The sequence below is a fragment of the Oculina patagonica genome, chromosome 12 (assembly GCF_052425735.1).
Source record: "Oculina patagonica isolate OP01 chromosome 12, crgOcupat, whole genome shotgun sequence".
Classification (NCBI taxonomy): domain Eukaryota; kingdom Metazoa; phylum Cnidaria; class Anthozoa; order Scleractinia; family Oculinidae; genus Oculina; species Oculina patagonica.
Genome location: NC_135769.1, coordinates 21461548 through 21475316, shown reverse-complemented (window position 1 = coordinate 21475316; position 13769 = coordinate 21461548). Strand labels below are relative to the sequence as shown.

At 37.7% G+C, this 13769-nt stretch overlaps 1 protein-coding gene across 2 annotated transcripts in view; it reads right to left on the bottom strand.

Moving 5' to 3' along the window:
• Positions 1-13769, bottom strand: part of LOC144633653 (3'-5' exoribonuclease HELZ2-like) — a 43613-nt gene that overhangs the window by 25955 nt on the left and 3889 nt on the right. For both annotated transcript variants that reach the window (XM_078492496.1, XM_078492497.1), the window contains exons 2-8: positions 10281-10835; positions 9972-10040; positions 6309-6773; positions 5213-5333; positions 4032-4221; positions 2227-2343; positions 775-1334 (exon numbers count right to left, since the gene is read on the bottom strand). In XM_078492496.1, the coding sequence (XP_078348622.1) occupies positions 775-1334; positions 2227-2343; positions 4032-4221; positions 5213-5333; positions 6309-6773; positions 9972-10040; positions 10281-10835 (2077 nt within the window). The remainder of the gene's footprint in view (positions 1-774; positions 1335-2226; positions 2344-4031; positions 4222-5212; positions 5334-6308; positions 6774-9971; positions 10041-10280; positions 10836-13769) is intronic.

Genomic DNA, 13769 nt, shown 5'->3' with positions numbered 1-13769 from the left:
TATGCCTTTTACTTTTATTTTGCAAGTCGTTTCACAAGCTATGCCAAGTGCCATCGAGCTAGCCATTCTTTCTTTTACCGTAAACGGAATAAAATAAAGGTGCTTGTCGTGCAATTGACGAAAACTTTGTTTTTAGTAACTTCATCTACATTTTTTTAAATAGTTATCTTTGCCTTTTAACTCAATCCGCATAAAAATTCATAAAAATTCATTTTGCGTCTTAATGAATTTTTGTTTCTGATACCATATTTATTCGATTAAGGTAGGAAAAGTTAATAAGCACCCAGCCACGAATAAGCGGCCACCCCCCCCCCCCCCCCCCCCAAGAAACTGAAGTACACAAGAGGAGTATCAATGGGATTGAAATCAACTTAGTATTACTAAGAGACTTCCCCGAAGACTGGGTTTTCTTAGTATTTTACGGAAAGCTTCAGTGAACAGTTCAGATTCTGCTTTGGTACATCATCAAGATTTGTCATTATTTATTGCTTTGTTGCAAAATAAACTTGCTTTGTGCTGAAAATGGTGAAAATTTAATAAGCGCCCACCTCGAATAAGTGCCCACTCCCAAACTCCAAAAAATTTAATAAGCGCCCAGGGCACTTAATCGAATAAATACGGTATTCCAATTTTGCACTGTACAAATCCACGAGAATAGGCATCACGCTTGAATCAATAGCGAAATCATCATAATCAGCAAAATACGAATGCCTTACTTGGTGCGAAAGTAGGTTACTGAAATTATTCAAGCAAATTGTTTCAATTCGCTCTTACCATAAAATCTCATCCCTCATGAATCCTTCCTCCACAAACAGTAACTGATGCATAATTCTCTTGTACGAGTTAGGATTTAAGGTCTCAGATGTGATTTCCACTTGCTTGGGAAGTCTGTACGTTCTTGACAAGTGTTCTGCCTGAAGAGCTTCGCTTGTCCCGTGAACGAACCTCACCACTTCCATGGAATTTTCCTCCCAGATGGCTTGCGCAGACGCAGTAGCATGCTCTAGAACAATGGGCGTATGAGACAATGCTTCGCTCATTACATCAGCGTTGAGCTTCTGTACCAGATACGGCTTTTTCCCAAAATCGAATAGAACCACTTGATCAAAGCTTCCGTACAGAGATGATTCGAACGAGACAGTTAAAGAGATTTCTACTCGCCCCGACGGCCTGTTTGTTGCCGGAGACTGGTACCAAGAATCCTTGAGCTTGGTCGTGTAACACAGCTTGTAGCTTTCATCTTGATAGCAGCTCACGCGAATCTCTGACAATTGGTAGCAGTTGTGGTATCGATGAAGTAAGAGGACTTTCTCTAGGTATCCTACTTCATTTGTCTGCCAAAAAAAAAAAAAGATGGTGGGATATATGTGTGAGGAATCAAGAGATCTTTCATTATATTATCCTCCGTCATCAAAGAGTGTTTTCACCCTTCCTATCCCCTTCTCCGCCACACTCTTTCTTCACTAACATTATGGATATACCAATTCTCCATTCCTACTAGAGAAGGGAATGAAAATTAAAATACCTTAAAATTCCGATAATAAGTCTTCCCTACCCCGAAAAAACGCTTTCGAAATCCGAGGCACGCAGTAAACCTTCTGATAATAAGCCCCTCGCAAAAATATAAGCCCATTGCAATATCGGTTGGATTTAACTGAAAAGTGCCATGTAATTTCTTCCTACTATAATAAAGACCCGAACGGAATCCCGAACCCCGAACTTGCTTTGTATTTTGGGTCGCTGCAGTGCGTGTAGATACTTTTAACGACCATACAACATGTTTTGTGTTTCATATACACTGAATGCGTGGATCCATGTGTGTGTAAAGAGTTCAAGATATATACGAACTTGATTATCCCCGATATCTAAAAATTATTGCTACTCGAAAACAACCAGTTACTTTCAGAAAATCCTTCAGTTGTTCAGTTGAAAGAGATACTGTTTTGGTATGTGAAAGGTTTAATTTCAGGAAGCAGCCGCACTTTTCTCAGGGTTAATTATAATCGAGCGGCAATCATTCGAACGCGCGATTAAGAAATATAAGAGAATACTCGTAGTCTGATAGGCACAAGACCCTAGAAGAAACTAAACGCTTGTTCTTCCAGAACTAAACAAATACAAACATCTCCTAGACCAGGAGAGGGAGGTACAACCATTTTTAACTTTCCTCCAGATCAGCCTGTCTTAACAGTTTAACCGTTAACATAATGATGGAATTTTACTGACCTCAAAAGTAAGGTTAAATGACCATTGATACTTGTGTGTATCATCCTTGTCTTGAAGTTTTATATTAAGATCTGGAGGTGTACAAGTCAACGCAACTCCTGGCAGGCATTCCACTAGCTGTGCATAATAACGTAAGAGAAGAATATGTTTTATAAATATATGTTTTATCAACATGGACAGATAGTGAAAGAATAAACGCGAGACCACATCAGTCATCAAAGTTATCTTTCCACACCCATAAAAAAGCACAAATAATTTTCCCCTTAAACGTTATCGTTTGTTTTGTTGATCTGTACATGTAGTGCATTCGAAGACCTTTCTGCGTGAGGAAATGGTTAAAGGTCAGCATAAACCCAAAAGTAATAATGATAATAAATTCGAATACAGTCGGGGGGGAGTAAGTGCCAGTTTTGGCAAATCTTCGTTGAAGCACTCGAAGAACTTCCGAATTATTTCATCCAATCAAAAACTTGCACGAGCGCCCACGAGTACACCGAAAGCCGTCACGCGTATAAATATGTCATGTTGCTTAGCAACTTCTGGGAGGAAAGCCGCGGGCTCAGTCCCTTTTCAGGGAAACCAGTGATGTCGCCATTAACTGGCACTTGTTCCCCTGACTGAACAACCGTTGTTATAATTCGATGTAATTTTTTCTCGTTTTTCATTAGCCAAGAGCCCACCCGTGATCTCCATGACTGCCTAGAAATGGTCTACTTATGCGCATAACCGTCTGACAGTGATTTTTCTGTAATATTCTGCTCATGCATATTTGTGTCCACTTCTGTAAAAAGAATGGCATGCAGGTCATTTTACAGCGTTGTCGGTGAGCTTTTTAAAATTTCCACTACACCAAAACCACACTCTGTGATCGAACGATAAAGTAAAACAATTACTGAATACGGTTTTGACAAAAAAATCCCCATTTGTCAGTGTCTAGCATGTTTAAAATTGTTTGCCTCAGTCTTAACCTTCGGCGTAACTGATCTGCTTGCCACACAAACCACGATATTCAAGTAAACCTGGTCCAGTAATTTTTAAATTTGAAACTAAGGGCTTTCGAGAGCCCTGGAGCCCAGACGGTATTTTTCTTTGGCGTCCGGGATCCAAGCCATTCGTCTTTCTGTGCAGACAAAACTGTCGATTCTCGTCTACTGGGGACCTGAGGCAATGCAACAGAGTCCAGAAACGACGTTGACAAATCACTGTTTTCCAGTCCATGGACTACCCTTAAATGAGAAATACTCCTAAATTCTGTAATTCTTTAAGTATATACATCATAATACATTACAGTTATTGCGGATAGCCATGAACTTGCCTGTGAACAGGCTCTCCGGTCGAAGATCGCTCGCCAATCCTTTTCTGCCTGCGAACAGGCCCCCAATGAACAGACTAACAGGTTAGCCAAAAGAGCACTCCAGTTAGCCTGAATATTCTGAATAGCGCCCCTGTGACCTGTTTATCGTAAGCTCCCAACGGTAATGGGAACACAATCTAAAATTCCAGATTTGAAAAGCACTTTTCATCTGAAGGTAGTCAAGATAATCCATTTGGATAGTCCATGGACTGGGAATCATACAGTGTCTTGCCCACATGTGCCCTGAAGCCCTGTGTTTTTTTTCTTTGAAGGCAGGAGTTCTACAATTCTAAACCCCTCTGGACTCTGTTTTATGCATTACAAAACAAAATAAAAGGCAAAACCATTTGACTATCATCTAGTCTGCGTAGCAGGCGCCTCTGTAGTTTTTGGCGCGTATTTGGAAAACGTGGAAAATACGCGACCAAAACTACGCAGGCTAATAACTCACATCTTGCGCTGGTCCTTTTAAGATCTTTGACGACATTTTCAAAGACCATACTTCTCCCTTCTCCTCGCTTTCCTTTTTGAGTTTCTCTGTCTCTTTTCTGTCGTACTCTTGTTTCCATTCGTCCAGCTCCTCTTTGCTATGCGCAAAGATGCATCCTCTCCCAAATCTGCATCGCTCATGTGTAAAATAACTGTAAACCAGACAATATTAAGGTAATAACCCCGATCCAATCATAGCGTTCTGTTTAAGTAACACTCATTATTGTATTTAACAAAACATAACCAAACGTAATTATTGTTTTTCATTAGCATCTTTTCTCACACAGCAAGACAACGTATTTTCATGTCAAGTGAGAATCTCACTATATCTCACTATTTTGGGGGCTAATCTTATAGTAATTTTTCACGTGACGTGGTTGCCAATGTGAGGACGGCTACAGCTGGCCTGCAAACAGGCTCCCATGCAATAGTAAACTACAGCGCGGGAAAAAAAATTTGGAAAGACGAGCGGCTCCTACCTAGACCGCACTTGACTAGCTCAGTTCACCGCTTTTTTTCGCCCTATATCCCCACTAGGGAGCCTGTTCACACTGGCGACGCGTTATTTTTTTATTTTTCAACTGCGCTGTCAGTGCAGAGAAAAAAATATAGCAGTGGCTTTCTAAACATCTACAGTTTATGCATTATTTTGGAAAATAGACAACTGATCCTCTACAATGACAAGATGACCGGCAATGGATAGTCATCCTCAAGAAACGAAACAAACAAAAAGGAGAAGAGAAGCGGACCCAATTGAGAAAGTGAAGTAAACACATCTAAGACGATTTTGAACAAATTCAAAATATCTAGTATACCTTATTTTCTCGTTTAAACGCCCCCGGCGTTTATTTCAAACTTGGCCCGATAGAGCCGGCGTTTAATATTTGATTACAGGAGTTTGTTCAAGCCCTATGTTTCTTAGAAATGATTTTTATTCATTATTTTTGACAGCAATATATTTAGACATTATTTTTAGACATTAAGCATTTTAATCTTTAATAATTGTTTAAGGGTTTTATTTTCAAATACAGCTTGGAGACCTGGCGTTTATTCGGGGCCCAGTGTTTAATCGAGAAAATACGGTATGTCACTATATCAATTTCCCAACCAATCCATCCAAGAAACAAAACTATTTTTTGATACCTTCTGCATAACTTATAGGATCCATTTGTCACTCCTGGTGGGGAGGGTCTGTAAGATAGCGTTGAAGTAGAAGGCATGTTCCCAGAAGAACCAGTCAGAGTTTCATAAGGAGTCGGCAGAACTAGTCAATTAGAGGAAGAAAAATCAGAAGGTATGCAGGTTTTCTCTATTTTTTAATTTTAATTTTGTATATTGTTTGTTTGGAACAGGGATGCCACCCACTAAGAAAACAAGTTTAAAAATTTCATAAGATTTCCCCAAATGCTCATTGAACAGGAAAAAAATATTGATCATAATAAGACCGATCTTTTGAAGAAAACGATTTTTATTGATTATTAGACACCCATCTTAAATAAAATTCCCTGACCTTTGTCTGACATTTCAGGCGTTTAAGTTTTTCCCTTCAGGCTTTCGCTGGTTTCTCGCACTTGCTAAAGTGTAAGAAGACTCCCCCTTCCTCAATAGCGTGCTTAATAGTGTTCTTGTACTGCTTTAATAAGGCCTGGCAAAATGAGGAAACATTTTCCAGGAACATTTGTAGCGTGCGCATGTTTCCAAAATGTTTCCTTGTTTTATCACCTGGGAAGCATGATAGTTGTTTTGAGTGCTACGCAGCAAAACCTCTTTTGAAAGCATGTAATTTGCGATGCCGAAAGTCATTGCAAAGTGTGCACAGCAATATCAGGCAGTCTCGCTTTCAAGTCTCAATTTCACACAAAATACCTCACATAATTTTTGACAGCCAATAGGATTGCAAGAATTTTCCAGATGCAGAGGTAAAATATTCTACTTAACAAATCAAACACTTTTTTCCATCGTCTAGACAAATTCTTTTATTAAAAACTAGCCATGGTATATTGCAACTCCTGAGTTTCGACTGGTTAACAGGCCATGGTTTATGGCCATGGTATATGAGTTTATATACCATGGAACACAAATGTGGTAGGTGTATGCATCAGCAAGAACAGATGAGGAGCTCAAATACTGCAATAATTTGGGTGTTTTTTTTAAATGAAACATTATTATTGCTTGTTGGATATATAGCCAACCGATATCCAACATGCGCTCTTGGACTAATTGATAATTATATACTTACGTCCATCTCTCTCTAATGTCCACATTATTGTTTCCTGTTTCCCATGAGGAAATGTACATGGTTCTTTAAGACATGGTCTATCAGTAGAGAAGTGTCGGCATACAGCAAGAGCAGCTCCTGGTGGAATCTTTTGAACCGGATATGGCCTCATTTCTTGCCAGTGGTAACGTTCGTTGTTCCAGGTGGCGTACTTCAGCCTGCCACGTTGTTCGCAAAATTTACAGGTCTTCACCCCTGCATGGACGCTTTCAGGTTTTCTGCGGTTATCCTGCAGAAAGTGGTCACACACGACAAATACGCCGTGGGGAATCTTTGAGAGACCACTTACCCCAGCTGGTTGATCTTCACCTAGATATCTGTCTATGCTGCTACACTCGGAAAAGCCGGAGTCTGATGTTTGGGATTCATCCTCATCAGGGCTATCGTCAGGTGACACAGTTTGGATGCTGCACACTGATGCTTGATCTGTAGATAAATGACAAGAACACTTTATAAATGAAAATTCAGGCATTTTGCCTTCCACACGATTATGGAAAATGCACAATAATTTAACAAAAAATATAATAAATGACTATATTTAGCGAGGAAGCCACAATCAGGCCGAATTGGAATTTGGATAATCAAATGTTGGTTTTTCAGGAGGGAGGAAAACTGGAGAACCCGGAGAAAAACCCTCGGAGCAAGGATGAGAACCAACAACAAACTCAACCCACATATGGCACCGGGCCATATTGGTGGAGGCAAGTGCTCTCACCACTGTGCCAACCCTGCTCCCCATGAGAAGGTGAAATGACAAGAAAGGAGAGTAGCAAAAAGGAAAGGCAAAGCCTGATAGACGATGAAAGTTAATCCGAAGAGTGATGACTTCATGGTGATATTCACAAGAGTAAGTACAAATCATCTTCGGTTTTTAATTTAACTATCACCAGCCCAATGAATGAATGATGTTACTTAAAACTGAATAGCAAAATCTCAATGTTGGCCTTTAGGCCAAAGTTAGTTACGGAACATTTGCCTTGTTTTTATGTAAAAAGTAGATTTCAGTTGCTGTCCATGTCAATTACGATGGTATTGTCCCTCACTGTGCTGAGGTCCCTCTGTGTGTGTGTTTTTTGTTTGTTTGTTTGTTTGTTTTTTGTGGGGGGAGGGGGGAGGGGGGTTCTGTAATTACATCATTTTCATTTCTCGTTTCACTTGTCCAACATCCATCAAATCTTTCTCTTCTATTTTCTGCACAAATGGTTTCTTTAGTTTTGCTGGACCACCAGTTTCGAAATAAATTCCAAAAAGATAAAGTTGAAGAGCAGTGTAAGAACATGTGATCTAAAGAGTGTCTGTCAGTGAGACATTGAGGGCATAAATCACTATCTGATATTTTTGCTTTAAAAAGGCTAACTTTTGTTGAAAGGATATTATGAATAAGCTTGTATTGAAACATTGATATCTTTATGTCATTTTTTATCTGGAAGGGTAATTCATAAACTTTGTTTTAGTTTGCTCGGTTAAAACCCTACCTTAAAATTTTGCTTTCAGCGGTTGGGGGGTTAAAAATACGTTTTTTAACATAGCGGAGTAGACGTTTTTGGTAGAAATTTTGTTTGTTTTATGATTTCCATTTTCTGCTGTTTCCTGGGGAGTTCTTTTAATTGTTACTTTCCAGTCATTCGGAATGGAATCGATCAATCCAAAATATAAAGTAAAAGGTGTTTCAAGATGAAATTTTTCGGAGAATTGTTCAAAAGAGAGGAGACTACCATCATCTCGGAGCAGGTCTTTAATACGTAGAATATTTTTTTCGAACCAATTTTTGTAAAAAGGTGTTTTACCCTCGATTTTTATGTTGGGGTTGTTCCAAATTATTTCGTTGTGTAGAGATGTGTTGTTCTGAAAGGCTTGTTTTGAGCTCTGCCAATGTTTTAAGACTTCGTGATATAAGCCTGGGAGGCGGTTAAGTTGCAGCGAGTTGATATCATAATTGCAGTGTGTCAGAAAAGAGAGGCCTCCATGATATTCTAATGCGATTTCAGGGATTATCTTCCAGGACGCGTCAGTATTGGTTTGCAAACGCGGTATCCAAGCTATACTGCGGGGTTTTTTTTTCAATCGCAAGTAAATGCTTACACAAATTCCAGAGTACGTGGGTTTTCCTTTTGTAATACTTCTTTTATAACATTTTTATTGCGTACTGTATATACGAAGCATATTAGTATTGTAGGTAATGTAGGTTTATTCAAAAGTAGGCAGAAAATTTGTAAATTCTGTATTGTAAGGTTATGTATTGTTACTAGTGTGCAAGCTTGTATTATAAAGCAAATAATGCACACAAAAAACTGTATAAAAGCAGTGAAAAAACTGTAGTTTATAGAAGTATTGTATAGTAAGTAGTGTAGTATAAGTATTATTTTGTAAGTAGTATTGTAACTAGTGTATGTTTCTGTTTTGTAAGTAGTGTTCTTTGTGTTGCAATAAAAAAAAATCTTCCTCAAGGTCATTACGCATTCTCTTCAAACTATCCGTTCAAAAGAAAATGTCAGCCTTTCTAACCATTCAAGTTATCCGTCCAAAAAGAATCCCCATCCATTCACAAAAAATTGTCAGCTGTTCGAACTAGTGCTATCCGTTTAGCCATCACAATAGGAATAATTTTACCATTTTACCAACGAAATTTAATAGAGTGAAAGAGGGAGGTCGCACGTTTTCCGCAACGACTAGTAAATGCTGGAATCACCTCCCCCTTAGGTTACGCACCTCTTCATCTGTAAATATCCTTAGGAATGCTTTGTATAAATATTTTAAATTAAGTCAGCTCAAGAATAATATTTTTACTCCTTTTTTTGATAATAACTTTAGATTGTGATATTCAGTAATAATTACCTATGGATCAATATTGTAGATTAGTTTTTAAATTTTTAACTTACATTTCGATTTTAAATTAGGTTTTAACTAAATTTTAAATTAGATTATTGTTTATAGTAGATTTTTTAATTTTTTAGTACATTAGAGAGGGCCACAAATTTATTACTTGCAAAACTATCACGTGTAACCCTCTATAAATAAAGTTTGATTGATTGATTGATTGATTGATTCACGTCAATAAATGTAAAATAATATACCGGTAACATAATAAATATAAATTCTTTTTCATGATCTGTTTATTGCAAATCTCATTACAATTTAACCTGAACTACACAGACTTTTGCATTATTTCTCTGAGTTAAAATAGGTCATATTCTCCCCCCCCCCCCCCCCCAACAAAAAACATGATAAATCTATAATTTTCTATAATATCTCAGACAAATACAACTTGCAGTAAATGGAAACCTGGAGATTGAGAAAAGAAAATACCCGCAAACACTTAAGGAAATACCTGGAGATTCTCAAATAATAAATATTGTTAATAAAAGAAAGGTGCCCTTGTGTCATTTTTATAACTTATCAATAGACCACCAAAACCCAAAATTACCCAAATGTTCTGAGAGAGAAAAAAACCTAATCTTTGGCTGAATGGGACTAACTATCCTGCACACAGTTGATGCAGTGAGAGAGTAGCAAGACTCCTCATGACATATTTATACCACGTAACACTCGGTTTGCGTAGAATACTACTGACTTAATTAACAGCATTGCGGTTAGCCTAACTTGCACTCCTTAAAATATACTTACATTCTTTATACTCCTCTTCTGAGATTGTTGTTTCATGCTTCAACTCTGCAAGGTTTAGTTCCTTTAATTCTACCAAAATAACCGAAAAACATAATGATACACTCCATTTCAGACCTCTCAAACTTGAGGATAGAGATATAGATAGAGATATTAAAAAAAATTCCCAAACATGAAGACTTCAGTAATGTGCTTGGAGATGCCCAAAGAAGTAATATTTAAGAAAGAGTTCCTTTGTTAATTGTTACCACTAATCAATAAACCAACAAAACCCAAAATTACCCAAAAACCTAAAAAAAGAAAGCAACTAACCTTTGACTGAAACTTTCTCAAAGTATGCTTTACATGCTTTATACTCCTCTTCTGAGATTGTTGTTTTAAGCTTCAACTCTGAAAGGTTTAGTTCCTTTAAGATCTCTTCTGTCACAAAACATTTCTGAACCACCTTACCAAGATGGCCAGATATATAATCTTCCCACAGTCTTTCCAGGACTTCGAGTGAATCACATTTCACTGTAATCAGCAAGCTTCCTACACTAACACCTTTAATAGTGACTCGCACTTCTTTCAGGTATGTCAAAAAGTCATCACGTTCATTCTTGCTCTTTGGTGGTGTAGTCAGGAGGTAGTTTGAAGCAATTAAACGAAATAGTTCTTCTTCTGACAAAATACGATTGGGTGCTTGGAGAGCTTCAGCCCCTGTACTTGGAGGCTGGGTATGTTCTGATGTCACAGGTACTGCAACCATCTCAGGGTACCCACCAATTTGAGGTCCTTCTGATTCTACTACTGAAACAGGAGTTCTATCCTGTGTGTTCTTGTGTTCTGCAGGTTTTATGGTTTCCACATCAATCTTTATTTTCAAAGCTGTAATGATGTGAAACAATTTTCAAATTAAATATTAAGAAAAACATATATTTACATGTTCACTTAGTTAATGTTTTAGCCATAAACTAGTTTAATTATCAACACATGATTGCCCAATTAAGTAAATACCGTATTTATTCGAATAAACACCAGGGCGTTTATTAAATTTTTCATGATTTGAAAGCGGCATTTATTTGAGGGAGGCATTTATACGAAGGCGGCATTTATACGAGGGCAGCATTTTTTTAAAATTCAATTTATTTCTTGCAAAGAAAAGCATGGTAACTGAACATCTGAACTTTTAAAAATAGGAACATGTTGTAGTGCTTGTCTCAAAAGTCATTTTCAATATCTTAAAACATTGTTACAATCAAGGAAAATAATTATTTAGGTTTGCTGAATCTTGATTATTTGAGGGCAGCATTTATTTGAGCGAGGCGGTTAATCAAATAAATACGGTATGTGCAAAACATCCACTATTAACACAGTACAGTTGGAAAATGCACTATTATATAATGGGTGTTTGTTGCCTACATTTTAATTCTTTAACAACCATATATATGTGATAAAATAATAGTTCTTTTCCCTCTTATAATCCATAAATGATGTACATGTGTAAAACAGTTAAATTATTTTGTTTCCCGAGAATCTCAGTGTTGAATCTCAAATACCAAGCAAACAAATGACTAAACACGTGGAAAAAAAGGCAGTCTTCAGGTCAGTCGTCTGCCAACATTAGTGGACAACAGGGGTGGACTGTTACCTTCTGATGTATGTTACCCACTCAGAGACTTTGGCGGGAAACAGTTTTATTGTTAGATGTCATGTAGCCTATATGTGCTGTTGGAGGCAGGGATGCTAACTTTCAGGCTTCTTTGATAGGAGTTTTTTTGTTTGATGAAATATTCTCTATTCTGCTCTTCAAAAATCAATTTTTTGAAACACTTAATAATCCACTGAGTTATTGCTTTTCAGTTAAACCTAGCTTCAAGGCGGTGTTTTGTCTGTGCTAAGATAATGATAATGCCTTGGAATTGAAAGTTAGAACTTCAGTGTAATTGTGCTTCTTAGCTGTGTCATGTGCTACTGCTTGCTGTAATGCATTGTGATAAAGATGAAAAATTAATGCAAGGGATCCAAAACTCGAAAATGGAGATCCCCAATTTTTTTTTTTTTTATTTTATGTTAACTTTAAATTAAAATTGCCAGCCAAGAATAGTCTTAAATCTTATGATAAAGATGAAATGTTGATTTGTTACGAGCATGGGACAAAGAAAATGTCTGAATTCCCCGATGGGAATCAAACCAATGGCCTCCCAGATACTGGTTGGGCACTCTATAACCACTGAGCTATGAGGGACTCTTGGTGAGCTAGACCATTTACTAGGTTCATATTTGACATGCGTCATGTTCATATTTGACATAATGCTAAGCTCAGCAAATTGACAAAAGCATCATATGTGTAACAAATAATGAGAGATGGTAAATTTTATTGTGGTTTTTAGTGATATGCGAACTCTGAAATTCACTCCCCAACCAGTGGTTTACACTTTTTGCTGTAGTCAATCATTTTAGCAGACCTCTCGGGAAACAGTAGTTCACTTCAACTGGGTCAAAAGGTCACATCTGTCAGTTGTGATTGGTAGAATTCGATCCATTTTGTTTTTTTTCTGTTTTTCATTGTTCGTTGGCTGTCGCCATAATTATGATTGACGGCAGTGAAAAACACAATTGTTAGTTGGTTTTTGAATTTCAGGGTTCGCATATCACTGAAAACTGTAATAAGCTTGGTGAATAAATGATGAAGATGAAATGTTCATTTGTCATGAGCGTGGGGCAAGAAAATCTGAGTCCCTGACAGGATCCATGGCCACCCAGATACCAGTTGGGTGCTCCAACCACTGAGCTACGAGACTCCTCGTGAGCTAGCGAGCTAGACCATTTACTAGGTTCATCTCTGACACGCATCCTGCATACCGCTAGTCTCAGCAATGTCAAAAGCCGAAAGAAAGTAAGGGTTATTTTTAGGCAACAAGGGGGATATGTGATTTATTCACCGAGGGCGCAGCCCAAGGTGAATAAAGGTGAATAAATCCATTGCTTAAAAAGCTTATTTTTCACATGGGCGAGGTATCAATTGTGGCGTAAAACAATAAGAAACATGCTTTTCTTTGTTGTTTTGATGTTGGTGCGCTGAAGAAGGAAAAGCACTACTAAACAATTTAGGAAAAAGGTTCTGAAAAGACGCACTGGGGTTTAAACAGGTTTTTTTTTTTTCGTTTTTGATATGCCAACCAAAACAACCAATATGCGTGCCAAGCAAACTTTACAATAGATTAAAGATCCCGAAAGTATGCACTGGGATTTTGTAGTATTGCTTTGTGGTACCAACAACTTTGCAACCACCTTTTTTCACCACTTGGCAGTAATGATTGAAGCTGAGGAGGAAAATTTTAAGGGTCGATAAATCCAGGCAATGCAATGACTTAAAGAAATTGCTATGCTCTAAGAGTCTGGAAGAGGACTGCGAAAACGTGCAGTTTAGCATTGAAGACTCGACAGAAGGGTGATTTAACTTTAAAGAGGCTGATGAAGAAGTCTCAATCGGCAGCGTTGAAAAGGGGACTGAAACAATGAGAAAAAAAACATCGAAAAGCAATAGCATCGTCGTAGATGACAAAGAGCTAATGACCAGAAACAGGAAAAGGATCCAACTGAACACTAAAAAGGTAACCTTTTGGAGTTTGAATGTTTGGAATGAGTAAGTAACCAAACAAAATGCACTGCTTCAGAATTCTGAGAAAGCAAATGTCGAGGCAAGAGTTTCGTTATGCGATTCTCATGTTTTCAATTTAAGCAACTGCTCAGTTGTATTTTAAATGTAACAACAGTCTTGGCAAAATAAATGTAACGCTATCAAAGTATGGTTTTGTT